The sequence below is a fragment of the Sebastes fasciatus genome, chromosome 4 (genome assembly GCF_043250625.1).
Source record: "Sebastes fasciatus isolate fSebFas1 chromosome 4, fSebFas1.pri, whole genome shotgun sequence".
In the NCBI taxonomy this organism is placed as follows: Eukaryota; Metazoa; Chordata; class Actinopteri; order Perciformes; family Sebastidae; genus Sebastes; species Sebastes fasciatus.
The window spans coordinates 30,160,729-30,178,582 of record NC_133798.1 but is presented as its reverse complement, the minus strand read 5'-3'; the positions used below and the strand labels follow the sequence as shown (position 1 = coordinate 30,178,582).

General features: G+C 38.9%; 1 protein-coding gene across 6 annotated transcripts in view; it reads left to right on the top strand.

The window, feature by feature from the left end:
- Window positions 1-12,849, top strand: part of cadps2 (Ca++-dependent secretion activator 2) — a 206,243-nt gene extending 193,394 nt beyond the window's left edge. For all 6 annotated transcript variants that reach the window (XM_074633523.1, XM_074633521.1, XM_074633527.1 and 3 more), the window contains 2 exons: window positions 10,095-10,199; window positions 10,844-12,849. In XM_074633523.1, coding sequence (XP_074489624.1) covers window positions 10,095-10,199; window positions 10,844-11,014 — 276 coding nt within the window. In that variant the 3' untranslated portion in view covers window positions 11,015-12,849. The remainder of the gene's footprint in view (window positions 1-10,094; window positions 10,200-10,843) is intronic.
- The last annotated feature ends 5,005 nt before the right edge of the window (window positions 12,850-17,854 follow it).

Genomic DNA, 17,854 nt, shown 5'->3' with positions numbered 1-17,854 from the left:
GAAAAACGAAAGTGCAGCACGTAAAACCTTCAAACATATCGGTAAACTCCATCTACAGGAAAAAAAAACTAGAAGGCAGTGATTTTTTGCAGATGATATAAAAAAAAATTGGAAACAAGATAAACAAATCACCTTAATTTCTACTTGACTTAAAATATGATGTGACAACTAGATTAAAACATGCTTTTTGAGTGTTTGTAGAGACATGACACATCAGCCATGACCTGCTGGAAATGAAATGAAACATTTAGAACAGTGCTTTTTGTGACAGAAACCAAATGAAACTGGAAGGAGGTTAATGGAAGCAGTCACAGCTGTGACTTTCCTTCCGTCAGCTGACCGTTAGCTCTCCTGCAGAGGATCTGAGCACGAGGACGTGAAAACAGAATAATGGTCCACAGATGATTTTCCCGTCGGATTCACCTGTGAGCTGCGTTCAAGGCCTCGTCGTCAGACAAAACCACAGTGAGAAGGAACATTTCTTCTCGCTCAGATAAACACTGCAGGAACACAAAGAGTCTCAACAATGATCTGTTGTTACGCTGTTATATGCTACAAAATCTGAAAGCCGGTCAAGCACAAATACAGACATGTTGTTTCCACTCGATTATAACGTCTCTAAACACGTCTTTGCTCCAGTGTGTCTTTCACTCAAACACAAACTGATATTGATCTCCAGTATTCTCTTCCTTCTCTCCGTCTTAGTTTCTCAGATATGCTGCTTTCTATGGAGGACAGAACATACCAAAATAAAAAAATAAATAAATGAATCAATCAATAAATAAATAGCTATCTGGCTAACATATAATGGATTTATGCACATTGACCCATGCTCTGACCCCATGTCTCATTTGCATAATGAGGCAGAAATGTATAAAGAAAAGAATAAAGAAATTAAATCTGGGTAAATAAATAAATACATAAATAAATAACAAATAAATGCAAAAATTAATACATTTGAAAATTAATAAAACATAAATAAATACAAAATAAATGCAAAAATAAATAAATTTGAAAATTGATTAAAAAAATAGATAAATGCAAAAATAAAATAATGAATTTGAAAATTTATAAAAAATAAATACATGAATGAATAAAAAAACAAAATTAAACAGAAGAGCAAAAAATAAGGGAATTAATACAAAGATAAATAAAGAAAGAAACAAATTGTAACAGAAATATCAATTTATGTCACATTTTATCAATTAATTAATGGCTACATTATTTTTAATATTATTTTTGCTATATTTAATGACATATTTATTTATGTATTTATCGAGTCATTTATTTATTTATTCATTTAATTTTTACTTTGGCAGGTTCCGCCCTCCATAGCTTTCTGCTCATAAACAATATGCTTTGAGTTTGCTTTTTAGGATTATCAAACAGCTCTCAGATCTTTAGGATGCTGAGCAACTCTTTACCTGCCTCTGTCCGTTTTATTTCAATCTTCACTGTTCCCCCAACATATCCTCTTCACCACGGCTCCCAGCGGTCACCGCCTTCCCTCTCTGCACTCGATTTCCTGCTCATCAGAGCTTTTTCTTCCCTGTAGCTTTAGGAAATACATTTATGGATTCCCTCCAAAATGCTGATATGAGTCTCTACCTTTGCTTTTGTTTTAATTTGTCAAAGCCGTCTGCAGAATGTAAACGTTCATGATGCATTAAGATGGTGCCTTTCTTTCTCTTATTTGACGGGTTTAGCGACGTCCCCGTTTATCGCTGCTTTTCTCCCAGTAGCTGGACCTCCAGTTTGGTCATGCGTTCCCATTAATACAACATTGGTGGGCCAATGGCTAGCTCACAGCCACCACTCTGCACTGCTCTCATACGGCGGTTACAGCTGATAACGCCGTCCCAACCAACGCCACCGTCGCGGAAGCGTAGCAATCACCCTTCGGTTCCTCCTCAGGTTCCTCCTCAGGTTAATACTATTATCTCTGTCAACACTGTTGTCATTGATAGAGCTGTTAGAGCTGTTTGCACCGTTAGCTACGAGCCGCTGGCTCAGCCGTCGCTATGTTGAGAGCTGTGCCGAGGCAATAGAAATTATCCCAATCTCACATTTAGCACCTTTAGCAGCTAGTTAGTTAGCTAGTTAGGTGTAGTTAGCTAGCCCAACTTGTTGCATTGGCTAACTGAGGGGTTTCATTTAGTTTTTAGTTTCCTCCACCTTAGTTAAGTGTGTTTATTTTCACCATGGCATGTGTGTGTGCTGAAATCAACGCAGTGAATTACACAAAATCCGACCAACATACTGACTGTCTCTCTCACTCTTCTTTATCGTCTTCGGCTGGAGATAAATTAACGGAAAGCAGCCGATGCCGGAGATTTGCGGGCCTCTCTGAACGACGGGGAGCACAACTTTAAGCCCAAAAGAAAACATGTAAACGAATCACAGTGCAGCCTGGTGCGGTGGCGGTGCTGGGAATGAGGCGAGTGCGGCCAGTGCTGTTGGACGGTGAACCTCCAATACGTCCCGAAACTACATTTCAAACAGCTGACCTCGGCAACATGTCTATCCGTCCCCGGTGCGCTGTGGCCAGCGTGCGGTGGTGCGGCTCCTCGGTGCAGCAGCAGCCAGACGGCCGCCTCGCCAGGAGGAGACGGTAAAAAAGTAATCGTATGTGCCGGTCTGATGAATGAGGTCTTATTGTATCGGATCTTTTCATGAGATACATGGTGCCTTCAAATGCTGTCGTGTTTACCGTGTTCACGAGAAGAGTCCATATGAACACCCCCCTCTTGTGGTATTCACAACCTCGTAAGTGGTAAGTTTCTGAAAGCTCCGAGTTCACAACTTGTGACATGTTTGTTGACGTTGTCAGAAATGGAGGAGGCCTTGGAAGTTCGATGCATAATAAGTGAATTTATTGTAATTTTAGTCGTATATTGTTTTTCTTTGTAATTTTATAATATTGCCGTTGCTTAGCAGCGACGCTCTCACAACTTAACCACTTGAACGCCATACATATTGTGCACACAACTTCCAGTGTTGTAAACATGAGCTCACGAGTTCCATTCGAAGGCACCAACAGAGTAAATGCTTGTATGGAAGCACACCTGGCAGATAAAAACCTTTACAAATGGAGCTCACAGTCAGGTGTTTGTTGTGTTGGTGTGAGGTTTGATTCTCCAGTTTCAGAGCAGCAGCAGGTCGTTTTGAGGCTGAAAACACCGACTGCTTCTGTTGACCTGTTTATCACTTAGGAAACACCGAGAGCTGTCGCCTCGCTCAGCGGGAGTCGCAAACACACCAGATCCATCCCTCCATCCAACGCTGTCCCGTTTTCTTCACAGAATTCAGATTTATACGAATATTTTAGCGCACGGTTGCCAAACACGCCTCAGCTCACCACCGTGAGTCAATGCAGCGGACATGGCAGCTCAGACTTTCGTACACATTAGCAGCACGAAGCCGAGCGATGGATTTCTGCCACCCGCCGCCTCCTCTGAGGGTTCAGGGTATTGTGGCTGAGGCTCGAGTGTGTGTGTGTTAAAAGAGTGTGTGTTTGAGGGGGGGTGATGAGAATGAGTCTAATGGAGCTCAGAAGCGCCCAGTCATGCACCGAGGAGGAGGTGACGGCGGGGCCTCGAAGTGTCTCCGCTCAGCCCTTCAACATGTATCACACACACAAACAAAGAAAGTAAACCGTGTGTTCATACAGCAGCATCAGGCCTCCCGCCAGCAGCATTATGGGTATGCAATTGTCTTGTTTACGAGCGTGTGAGCGAGTCTAAGTCAAATTCTGGTAAGGCGTCTTTTCTTTAAGCAGAAGGTTTGTCGACACGGACAGATGTAAAGAAGAAGAAAGAGGCTGTTAGAGGGAGCGGACATGTGGGGCGTCAGCACGCAGCTGCAAACACACTTTTTTTTTTCCTGCGTGTGCATGCTCACATGTGCCTGTCGGTCTATTTGTGTACAAGTGCTCATCAGGGAGCGTCTTTGTGTGGATGAGGAGTGTAATGCATGCCCTCACACACACACACACGCACACACACACACACACACACACACACAAACACACACACACACACACACACACACAGCTCCATCCTCTTCACATTAGCAGCCTGATCACCTTTATGAAGCAGCTGACGAGGACGAACCTGCTGTAAAACAACAAACGTGGATCTCTTAACAAGACGTCATTTAATCTCAAATCAGCCTCTTTTTTTTTTTAAACTAGATAAAATATTATAGATTATGCCGCTTTGTCTTGTCGCAGTTTTGTTTTCATTCAGGATTTTTTATTTTAAATCGGAGTCAGTGTCTTGACACAAAACATTAAATTAAGATGTATTTTTAGTTTTACTACAGGGCATCATTTTTTTCTGTTGCAGTTTTATTTATAGTCGACATTAGAAGTGTCGCAATATACCGGTATTGATGATAACTGTGATATTTAAAATGAAAAATATTGATATAATGTTAATAATACACATGATAATATCGTGTAAATAATCCAGCGCTTCTTAAATCATTTTATATATTTTATTATTAGATTATATTTAGATTTGATAGATAGATAGATAGATAGATAGATAGATAGATAGATAGATAGATTCTTGTGTTACAGCATCAGATTTTAAATCGGCGTCAATGTCTTGACACCAGACATGAATAAAGCAGATTGTTGTACAAGAATCAAAGAACGGACGTGAAAAAAATACAAATAGTTTCATCTTCTTGGTATTCCTTTTGAGAAAATTTTAAAATTTTAACACTCAATTTAGGGGCTTTGTTCCCCAGGACAAAATGCATTTTTATTTTTACTACAGTGCATCATTTTTCCTGTTGCAGTTTCATTTATAGTCAGCATTAAGGGTGTTGCAGTATGCCGGTATGGATGATAAGCGATATCTAAAAATGTAATCATGTTAATAAATACACATACGATAATATTGTGTAAATAATCCAGCGCCGCCGCCTCTTAAATCATTTTATATATACAGTTATGGTTACAGACTCTCCACCTCCCTACACTCGTATTTTGAGTGTTATATCATTTACCTTTTCTTTCTTCAAATATTGCGATAATATCGTTATTGTGAATTCTTTTGGCCACGATAATCGTGCAATGAAAACGTGATATTGTGACAGCCCTAGTCAGCATCTTGAAACAACACCGTATGAAGATCTCAGCACTACAATCAAGAAAATAGTAACACCTAAATAGTCTCATCTCACTGGAATATAAGATTCTAGGACTTTTTAATAGTTGATTACTTTTGATTTTAGCAAAATGACTACACCAAAACCAGTGTGTCAAATGTTGAAATGACATCATTACTGTGACACCATCAGGAAACCTCCCTCCATTCATCATGTAGAAATTGTTTCTGACAGGACTAATGCCGACCCACAATGCCGTGCACACCTCCCCCCCATATATTCCCTCCATCTGTTTTCCCTCTTGTCCTCTAATCAGCTCAATTAAGGAGCATCTTCGTACTCAATTTCCACGACAGTTAACGCGCCTCGCGAGGCGACCGTCAGGCAGCTGATTAGCCGCTCTGAGGAAGCTCGCCTCCAAGAGTCTCGAATAAATGTTTCATTGAGCGGGTGAAGAGAGGAAGGAGGAGGAGGAGGAAGGAAATCAGAAGAAATCATCCAGCAAATATCATCCAGTAATTTCAACATCCTCGAGCATCTGTTAACTCGGAGCGCGAGACGATTGTCAGCGAGCTGATTAGCATACAACTCGAATACCAGCGTAAAAAGATTTAGTGTGGAGAGAGAGGAGATGATGGAGGAGGAAGGGAGGATGAGAAAAAAAAGAAGCTGGAATGGCTAAACCTGTCCTCCTGAGTTTTCCACACAGAATAGAATAATACATGTCACACGGCACATAAGGTTAGTTGTACAGCACATTTCATACACAAAGACGATTCAAAGTGTTTTACATAACGCATTAAAAACATACAAAAAAACAAATGCAACCATACACTTCATCACATTATTACACAAGAGAGTAAAAGTGTTGGAGTGCCTTTCTCGGATTAGTATATTCTTTCTATATCAGGCGTGTTCAAACTGAACGCAAAGCAAATTTTGTGGACGCAAATTTGCTGTAGGTGGCACGAATTGAAGATGTTGGCTTATTTGTATAGTAAGTATTTACTGTACTGCATTTAGCATAAAAAATATGCTCAAATCATAACATAGCAAACTCAAGCCCAACAGGCAACAACAGCTGAGGTCAGAGGTCAATGGACCCCTTTGGCCATGTCAGGTTTACCTCGTCAAAATTTAGTGGAAAATATTTAACCTCCTTCGCGACAAGCTAGTATGACATGGTTGGTACCAATGGATTCTTTAGGTTTTTCTAGTTTCATATGATGCCAGTATTTTCACTCTAGCTTTAAAACTGAGCCGCTACAACTTAAAAATCACAAGTTGTGTTAATGCGTTAAAGAAATGAGTGGCATTAAAACTAATTTGCGTTACCTCGTCATTATCGCGTTAATTTTGACAGCCCAAGTAAAAAAATGATCATGGTTTGGCTTAAAATGGCTATGTTTGTTATGTTATTAAGCTATGGATGTAAATTAAAATAAGTGAACACTTTTTGTTTCACAAGGGACACGAGCAGCGGTCTACTGTGTGAAAGTCCTTCGTTTGTTTGATCCGTTCACCACCACCACCTCCTCCTCCCTACGTGGACTTTTGCGGTGTATCAGTACGTATCTGTGATATGTCAAAAACAAACAAAATATGTTTCCCTGGAAAGGTAAACGCAAATGCAGTTTCGTTGTTGGGAACGTAATTTTTAGGAGACGGCTGCTCTGAGAGTATCTCCAAAGACCTTTTTCCCTTCCTTTCAATATGATGAATAATATGAATACACTTGAAAATCACTTTGACTGTCGAACTTGAATCATTAAAAACTTCAAGGACAAAGTGTTGGTACACTGATTAATATAAACATAAAATTACACACAACGCATTGATATCAACAACCAAAGGCAAACATGTTGACAATAAAACTACAGCTGGGAGTTTCTATCATCGAGCATCAGTATGATGTTTGTTTCTGCTGCTGAGAAAACAACAGAAAGCCCAAATTCTGTTTTTAAAAAAAGAAAAGACCAAATCTGTGAGTGACTTTTCAGATCACAAGGTAAGGCTTTTTCCAAGAACAAACTTTATGTGTTTATTCTTTTTTTGATAGAAAAGAAATAAGATTAGGACCTGTGATTAAACTTGAATCCTCGTTTGAAAAGTCAACGTACATTTTCTTACATTTAGTTGGCTCTGAATGAAAATCTGCTTCATTACTTTAACATAATTAAGGAGCCAGAGTGAAGGAGGTCAGGGGTCGTTCCCACAATGGATGGAATCAAATATTTGCGTGATCCCCGAATGATCACGGACGTGTTTTGGCTTTTGTCAAGTGCATGAAATAACCTTTGGACTGTTTTTCTCTCTTAAATTGGAAGGTAATTACAGTTCTTGTCAGTGTGAAATTAAGTCTGCCGGCGGCTCTTGAAGCAGATCTGAATATTACGGGTCATTACTGTGTCAGAGCAATTTCCCTGAGCATTCTTGTTTGACTGGTAACTGAATAAAGCCACCCGTTGTGTGCATTTTACCAGCAGCGTGCTGAAAGCTGCTGTAAGTGAGGATCGCTCTTCAGGTGAGAAAAGCTGCGTTTGATTTCCCTGCAGCTATGGCCTGGTGGCGGAAGATGTGAAGGAAGAGCGTTTAATAAAAATTACAAAGACGGAACCTGACTTTTTTTTTTTTTTTTATTTGAAGATCAAAGCGAAGAATGACGTGCAGCATTCAGGAGTTTTGCATTAAATTGGCACCCTCTTGAATAAGTAAATGTTTCACGCTCTTTGAGTTTTGCCGTTTTGATGCCTGCACAGCGTTTGACCTCGTGTTGTAGTGTCGTGGGCGTGACTGAAGCGAGGCGTTTCAGAAGCTGCCAGCAAGCAAACAGCGATCTTCTGAACTCCTCTGAAGGAGAACACACACGAATGACAACCATAAACTGTCCTTGTTCGGAGAGCAGCCACATAATGTCGTTTTTATTCATGTTCTTTTTAAGGATGTTTCAGCCTGTGAAAAGAAAAACGCAGCACAGAGTTTAAAGATGCTCCTCAGGGTGTTTGCTCTTGGTTTTCTGACTTCAAAAACAGCTTGAGGATGCTTTCAGGAGGATGAATGAAGCCGCTTTCAGCTGGTTTCTGTAAAGAATGTGCTCCGGTGGTCTGAGGTCACATCCTCCATACGAGAAAAGAGTCTTTACATGTATGACTGACTCAGAAGGCCATGTTTTATCCTTTTAATGCTCCACTTTAAAGGGTAGGTTTGTTAAAATCAAGGTTTGGGTTTAATTTGTCTCATTTGCAGCTCAATTTGGAGTTATTGCTCAGATGCAATTTTTTTGGTTTGTTTGGCTGTTTACATTATTTTTTAAATGTGGCCAGTATCAGATTCCAGTGTGAACTGAACCGCATGTACATAAGAACAATAACAAAAACGTCACACGTAAACATAGAGGCCACTGAAGTCAGCGTTTACGGTTCATGAGTTATGAAAGGGGTAGAGCTAACATATAGGGGCAGGGTTATTCCTCTATCGGGGCGGCTTTGGCTCAGAGGTAGAGCAGGTCGTCCACCAATCAGAAGGTCAACATTTCGATCCCCAGCTCCTCCGGTCACATGTCGATGTGTCCTTGAGCAAGACACTTAACGCCAAATTGATCCTGAGGGCTGCGCCATCGGTGTGTGAATGAGTATTTAGATTAGATCCTGATGGGCAGGTTGGCACCTTGCATGGCAGCCTCTGCCATCAGTGTATGAATGTGTGTGTGAATGGGTGAGTGCTGACATGTAGTGTAAAGCGCTTTGAGTGGTTGGAAGACTAGAAAAGCGCTACTGTATATAAATGCAACTCCATTTACCATATCGACATGAAAACGTCCTCAGGACTTTTGCCTGTCGTTTGAACGTAACCCTTGTGAAACACCAACATATAATCAACAATCATTTGTGTGTTTCTTGGTGAATTCCAGGATTTTAGGATCTACCACAGCTGAGTGTTGAAACCAAAGTTTAAGTGTTTTAGGCTGCAGTTTTTCCAATGTCCAATCATGTATTGAAGTGAATAGGAAAAACCCCAACTTCTTTCTACAAATACAAAGCCAAAAGTGTTTCTGTGTAACAGTTTATGGCGTCAGTAGATCATTTCACTTCTCCCAGTAGGAGTTTTGGTGGCAATTTGAGAATGATTTCACTTTTACAGGGTCATTTTGCCCTAAAGGAAAACGTTTGTTACAACTTGGCGTTTATTGTCATAGCTTGAGCCTTTTGTTCTATCGTTTATGATTGTGCTCACCAAATTAATAGCTGAGATCTGGGAACACAGTGACATCCTTAAGGCCCCGACACACCAAGCTGATGGTCCGCCGTCGGACAGTTTGGGGCCGTCGGTGAGCATCTGTCGGTCTAGTTTTTCTAGTCTGCCCATGTCTGAGGTTTCTTGGCCATTTCAGCATGTTGAATCAGTGGTGAAGCTCGTCGGTGAAAGAAATCACTCCGATTGGCTGTTCAGCTTAAACGAATCAGTGCACGAGAAGAGAAGCATGGAAAGCAAGCCAACGAGTAAAGTCAAGAGGACACACACAGAAGTCTCTTCTCATTTTTCATCTTCATCTCATCTGATCATTCCAACACACAGATATTTTCACAGTGACATGAACATCTGGAATGAAGCTAAGTGGTGAGTCAGAGTGATGTGAAAATGGTCGGCAAACGCCGCTTTGTTTCATGTACGTATCATAACAACGGCTTGTATATATGCCGTCCTCGGTCTTCCTGTTTCCCTTTTTGAATGATGAATACAGACTACCGCCGCCTGCTAGCATGGAGAGTTATTTCATCTCACGTAGTGGCAGAACGTATGTGCTAACTGGCCGTGTTTGAGTACAACTTGTCGACAAAGACAAAGGCAACGTGAGGCGACGTAATGGTCAGCCTTCGTCGCAGCTAGTTCTTTGTTCCTGAAATGTTGGTAATAATCCATCATTTCACAGGAAAACTGATGTGTGACCACGAAAAATGTGTTTTTGTGTCTTACAGCAATGGTACACCGGCTCCATGAAAGCGGTGTGTGTTTGGCTGACAGACCGACTGGACCTGCAGCTCCACATGTACCAGCTGAAGACACTCATCAAGATTGTGAAGGTAAGAAAACACAAAACTATTCACGAGAGAACCAGAACTTCTGTTGAAAAACAACAGATTTTAGTGTTGAAATGCACAATAAAAATTGTTATTCAGATCTGACAGGTTACTTTTACCTACCAGATTCAAAGTCTTCTTTTCTACTGTTTGAAAAGAGTGGCAGTGAATCAACCTCAGACTGACTATACTGAATTAAAAAATGAATCATGTAAAACAGTCAGAACTGACATTGAAGGAGACGAAGAAAATAAAGACGAAGTGTCCTTGAAATCAGCAGCGGCAGCGGTTTGAAGAGGCGTCGAGACACGAAAGAGAAAACTGCTCAACTGTGCTGCTCGCCGCTTTTGTCTTTTCATAGTTTGCTAATGTACAGAGACGTGCGAGTTTAACTTGAAAGCAAGAGAGACAAGGAATTATAATGGCTTCTGACTGAAGGTAAAAAACCCTCAGACGCCTCGGTCTGCCTTCTCGGTCCGACACATAAAAGACTCGGCTCGTCCTTGAGCCTCAATCTTCCCGCTTTTGTCCTTCCAAACGGCGAACGGCAGCTGCCTCCTCCCTCCCGCTCGCCACATTCCTAAGATGCTCTCTGTTTTTCCCTCCCGTCTCCTTTTACCTCATCTCCACCCCTTCCGTCTCAACAGAAGACCTACCGTGACTTCAGGCTGCAGGGCGTCCTGGACGTCACGCTGAACAACAAGAGCTACGAGACCATCTACAACCGGCTGACGGTGGAGGAGGCCACGGCGGCTGTCAAGACGGGCGACGGCCTGCAAGGCATCAGCATGAGAGACAGCGACGAGGAGGACGATTGAACACACGTCATACCTTCGCTCGCCGCTATACTACTTGATTATCAGATCAGAACCTTCCATCGCAGATATGTCGTAGATGAAAAGTTGCACAGTAGAGGTAACATGTCATTCATCGTAGCTGAAGGTCCTGATCAGGTAAGGACGGACGCTCAGGTAGTGAATCCCCCCCCTCCCCTCCCGTCTCCGCCTCCCGTTTACCCAACCTGTCACATGCTCATCGCCCTGACACTGCTGTACATGTTGAAACGTACACAAGTGAGAATGTATGACAAACAGGAAGTGAAGGTGTGGCGCGGACACTCTGGACGGTGCTGAGACGAACCTCCATCTCTCACCTGCAGGACAGGAAGCCCCGCCCTCCTCCACGTGCAGCCATACTCTATTGATGTCACTTTGTACAGTAGAGCTCAGCGATCGCCGCCCACCCGTCTTGTTTTCATCGACAGTTGTAGCTAATTGTTCAAAAAGGCTCCGGCAGCTCTTAACCCCCAGAGTCCTTGACCTCGACCTCGACCTCGCCGCCTCTTTACATCGTTTTTAACCGACAGCAACAGCAGCAAAATCAACTAAAGATATTTATTTTTAATTGACAGGAAGCTTGGAATTGTAAGATTGTATTTGACTGTTTTAATCAAAGTTATCCACGGTCTTGTCTTTGAATGTTACTTTATACTATTATGGTTTTATTATATTTTATTATTATGGTTATGTTGAATAACCATTTACCAATAACTATTTGTTTAAAGGACCAGTGTGTCGCATTTTGTTGGATCTCTTGGCAGAATTGGAATATAATATTAATAAGTATGTTTTCATTAGTGTATAATCATCTGATAATAAGAGTAGTTGTATTTTAGTTACCTTAGAATGAGCTGTTTATATCTACATAGGGAGCGGGTCCTCTTCACGGAGCCGGCCGCCATGTTTCTATAGTGGCACAGAACAGACAAACCAAACACTGACTCTATATAGAGACATTCACGTTTTCACGTTTTTATGTCGGCCACCGTAGCTCTCCAGCACGCTTGGAACGCGGTAGAAGTTTTAATTGGTTGCAATCTGCAACCTCACCGCCAGATGACGCCAGATCCTACACACTGCACCTTTAAAAGTCAAAAGTCCTGCTAGCATCCTCTAGATGCTGAAATATTCATTACAACCCAGAGTACATGTCTCCACAAGTAAACAACAACATTCGTTTAGTTTGGAGCGTTATTTAGCCTCTTTTGCGACAAGCTACTATGAGGATGTTTGGTACAAGTGGATTCATTAGGTTTTTCTAGTTTCATATGATACCAGTTTCTTCACTCTAGCTTTAAAACTGATCCTGCTTCAACCTACAAACCGCAAGTTGCGTTAATGTGTTAAAGAAATAAGTGGCGTTAAAACGAATTTGCATTAACACGTTAATATCGCGTTAAGTTTGACAGCCCTATTCACAACGTTAAATTTCACTTTCACAATCTGGGAGGTGCAGTTCGGCTTGTCTGTAGCAGTAGAATGGTGATAACCACTGATAACGCCCATTCAATCAGCTGATAACACTCAAAATGGGTGGCTCAGAAGCATTGTTGTGAAATGTAATCTGGGATTTTGCAGAATTGTCCATTGTTTAGTCTGAAAATAAGGTTGATCATCAGATCAGAACAAAAACAGAAAGTAGTTAATAGTTTAATGTTTGATGTTCAGAGTCTCACCTCTGCAGAAGAACTTTTACAACTCCAAGCTAATGAAATGTTGCTGCACTGATATAGTTTCTGAATCTTCTGTAGCTCAAAATGCCCCCAACGATTGGTGGCTTCAGGTGGTAAAAAATGCAAAAAAAAAGAAAGAAATATTTCCACTTTAAAATGAAATATCACTGAAACAGGTTCCTGGGTTCTGTGAAACAGGAAACAAATCTACACAAAGAGTCAGTTTCACCACGTGAAGCTTTTAAGAAGTGTTGAAACTCTCTGATTGGGGAATAATTGTTCAGAATCACGACTACATGTTGATGTAGTTGCTGTTATCTCTGTTCATCGTGATATTAACTGTCGTGAAGAATAATATTGAGTTGTAGAGTGATATGGTCGTACTGCCCGATGTGCATCATATCCAACATCGATCAAAGTCTTTAGAAACGCGCCAACGAACTGTAAAAGTCTGGACTTCTTTAACAGGAGAACTGTTTTTAATAGGATTGATGTGTTTAATCTGAGCAGCTGTGAGCGGACCAAGCGTCTCATCACTGCTGTTCATTCATTCACTACCGTCTGTTTGCGTGTCGTCGTTGAGAATTAAAAAAAAAAAAAGAGTTTTGCCTGTAAATTCAGTGTCGGCCTCCGATCAACTGTGTGCAACAACCTGCCGTCTGTTTTAACTGTCCGATCCAGTTTGTGTCAGTGCAGTTCAAAGGACAAAAACTAAAGGACAAAAACCTATGAAGAAGTATATTTATATCGTCTTACTGTGCACCTGTTTTGTTCAGGTGTCTTATCTATGTGTCACTATTAAAAGTGTTTTTAAAGCACCTGTGTTTCCATCTCGTGGGTTTTATTTTTACTCCAAATCAAACTAAAGCTAAATTAGAGAGAAAAGAGACGTGTTAATAACTTGTGATTGTATTATATTGTCCACAACTCCACAACATCTACCCCTTACCAATGCCGTCCTCTTTTTTAGAGGGACAGGAGAGTCTCAGGGGGAGATGGCAGGTCAACAGTAGATGTCACATAGAAGTGGTGTACATCATCTGAAAGCTGGGAACCTGAAAATTAATTTGGGATGCAGCTCAGCACTGTGTGTCAAGTTGTTCTAGTCATAAATCATAAATAAAAATGAATTAATCAATTAAAATAAATTGTGAAAAAAAAGTGTATAAGGGTTTAGAACATTATGATAGAAGAAACCCAATCTAGCTAGCCATCGATCCTCTGAGTGCTCTAGGTATATATAGATAACTCACTGTAGCCTACTATTAATTATGGCACATTTATCCCTTCAAACTGCTTTCATTATCTTCTAACTCTTATCTAAATATGAAAGGTTTAAGGGAATTTGAAAAGCCCGTTTCCTCGGTTAACCAGTGGACACACTCTTAAGTATGAACCCAACATCTCTTCATTCACTAATATTGGAACCGGACACTTAAATCCTCCTTAAATTCAGCCTGAGGTTTAAACCATTTCTCATTAAAATTACATTATTCAGGGCTTGACTTGTTGTTTGCATACTTAAAAAGGACTTATTCTCCATTCCACCTTAATCTTGTCGGTTTAAGGAGTTTTTTAAGGGCTTCTGTTCCTTTGGAAACTGTCTGCTGGCTGTCGTCCATCAGCTGCACTTTCTTTTCTCTCCTCATTAAAATGAGCATCAAACCTTTTTCCTGCAACAAAAAAACGAGTCCTGCTGCTGCAGCCTGACAGACACAAACACAAGACCAAGGACACATTGATGATGATAATAATAATAATAATAATAATAATAATAATAATAATAATAATAGTCTGGCCATAATATTTAAGGTTCTACAGTGTTAAAACAAACTTCCAGCAGAGAGAAAAATAAATAAAAATAAATTAAGAATAAAATTAAAATTAAATAAACGGCGTCAGATTTGCTCCTTTTTCACTTCATGATTATTAAAATATAAAACTGAACCATTTCCCCCTCAGTCTTTTGTGAGATTCTGTTTTCATTTCATAAATCAATGAAAATAAAACATGGGTTTAAGCTCATATTAATATATAAACTACTAAAGTGCTCTCAGCAGGATGAAATCAAATCAGTCGGGAGATAAATATCACAGAAACAGAATTATAGAAGGTTTAAATCATTAATAAAGCTGGTAGACAAAAAACAGGTTAACACACTGGCTTTGTTACAGATACTAATAATAATAATAATCAATCAAAACTTTATTACAAACACAGGGTCCAGATAAAAGATAAGACATTACATTTAGCCTAATAACTCACATGCAAAAGCAAAAACTCATGGTTTAAAAAGAATATATATCAGTCCTACAAAGAGACATCTATGCAATGTCTCCCAGCTGGGATTTGTAACCTCATGTTTGATAAAATCAGGAGGATTTCATTGTCAGAGTCATGAATGTGTACATGAGATTTCTTAGATCAGCTTGTAGAGTATTGACTCCTGCAGCCACAAACTGTCACTACACCGTCGAGGTCTCTGCAGCGATATTCTCATGGCATCATTATAAGATACTTGAAGTCTCTGTCAGCTGCTTTTCTTTGTTTGACCACAAATGTGCAGTATAGAGTGTAGAGAGGTGTATAATATGCTCTGAGCAGGGACATCTTCACTCCAATCTGCACATGAGCTACATTTATGTAAGAGAACATTATCTTGTGCATACATCATGCAGCGTTGCCTATAAATATCTTCATCATCTGTCATTTGTTCTGTAATAAATAACAGTAAAACAATAGTTTTCCTTATTACAGACACTAAAATTATTATCAGACAATTTACAATAACAATTTGCACTTACTGTGATTTGCATTTTTCTGCGTAATTGCATCCTTTCACACAGTCATTTAATTTGCTTCTTAATTATAATTAATTCAATTACACTCATTCTATATTTACTGGTTCTGTTCACATCTCACTGACGTGTCAGAGCTACTTGTCCTGCACTTCATCTGTAAACCTATTGTTGTTCATTGTTCATATCTCTTCAAACGTGTACATGCTTCACATTGGTTCATTCTCTTCTTTCATCTTTATGAGCTCTAGTTCTATTTACTGCATTTGGTTTGTGCAATGACGATAAAGTTTACCATTCGCCATTTGAGAAGGGGGTTATAGTTGTAAGCAGCTATAAGGACATTCTTAATATTTGTCAACAAGTATAACTTCTCCAATAATATTCGTAATAATAATAATAATAATAATAATTATAGTAAATAACAAATAAGAATAAAAAGTCAAAAAATAATAAATATTTTTTTATTTTAATAAAACATATTATTTTGTATCATTACAGCTATGTTTTACTATATTTTATTTAATTATCTGCAGCCTCCACTTCTGGGTGTCCACAGGAGGAGTTATAGTTGTTAACAAATAATATTATTAATACTCACATTATAGTGTGTTATAAACCATTTATTCATATACTGCTGAGAAATGCTAAATAGCAAATGATGCATTAATATTGTTATAAAACAATGTAAAGAGACAAATAAAATACAAAACAAAGGATATAAATAAAATTATAATAAAAGCAGAACAATTAAACATTAAGAGAACAGAATAAAATCCAACACAGGCTGGTGCACTAAAAGGGAGGGCTGTGGATCTATTATAAAATATTATAAACATCGGTCTATATTAATATACTGTATGATGCTTGTAATAATGATTTTTACAAGCCTATTAGTAATAGTGTGAATATATGAAAATGTGTTTAATGTTCTCTGTGACCTCTGACACCTGAAACGTCCCTTAAAAATATCAACGTCTAAAAATCTCCCATTCCTTAATAATAAAAACTAAGAAGTATTTATTATGAATTAATTCCACCTTTATGTTGTATTAACTAAAGGATGATGTTTCTTTGAGGCATCACGTTTTAGTTTGTGTTGCCAAAAATATATGTTTATAATTAATTATTAGATTTTTTTTCCACTGCAGTTTTAAGAACTCGTTTTATCTGCTCTTATTAATCAATACTTTGTTTTTTTAAGCTTTCATAAATTATGATTATTGAGGACCTGAATGTTCAGATTTTCATTTTTAGATAAAGCATTTTTTTTTTTGATCTGGACTTCATTCACAGAGCGAATCAGGTATTCAGTCAAATTGTCTTACAGTCAAAACAATAATAATAAATAATCTTTATTGTTCATATTTCAGAAAAGCGCGTTCTTTATCGAAGATAACCAAAATTAAAACATTTCTATTTTAAATATTTTTGTGTAATACACTAATAAAAAATAAAAAAATCAGCCTCAGTCCACCAACACAAACAAATCCTTTGTTAATATTTTCTGTATTTGATTGTGTTTTCTGGTCTTCAGGACCTGAATGTTCAGATTTTCATTTTTAGATAAAGATTTTTTTTTTTGTATTTGATCTCATTCACAGAGCGGATCAGGTATTTAGTCAAATTGCCTGACAGTCAAAATAATAATAATAATAATAGTAATAATCTTCATTTGTCATATTTCAGAAGAAAAATAAAAAATTAAAACATTTTAAAATATTTTTGTGTAATTCACTAATAAAGAAAAAAACATCAGCTTCAGTCCACCAACACAAACAAATCCTTTATTAATATTTTCTGTATTTGATTGTGTTTTCTGCTCTTCAGGCCCTCAGTGGTCACTTTTTATTTCAGCCCAAACTTCACTCTCTGCTGTCCTCTGTGACAGGATGGAGGTGTGTTGTTGTCTCATTCATCCTGTGGAATTTGCGTCTCTGCCCGCTGAGTTGTTGCTCTCTGTGCGTAAAAGAGCCGAAAAAAAGACAAGACGCGGTGAGAGAAGAGCGCGCCAGTTTATTTGTCATGTTAATTATATTTAGCATAATATCTATCAGAGTCTCTCCAGATGAGGGGTTTTTTCTGACGCGGTGAGGTTTGGCATCTAAAAATCTGGTGCGTAAACGAAACCAAAGCAAATTCCTAGTGTATACCTCTTACACACCTGGCAATAAACACCATTCTGATTCTGATTCTGATTCTAAATTCTGATTCTGATTCTAAATTCTGATTCTGATTCTAATTCTGATTCTAAATTCTGATTCTAAATTCTGATTCTGATTCTGATTCTAATTCTGATTCTGATTCTGATTCTGAAAAGAGGAAAGAAAAAAAAAAAAGCGCTCAAA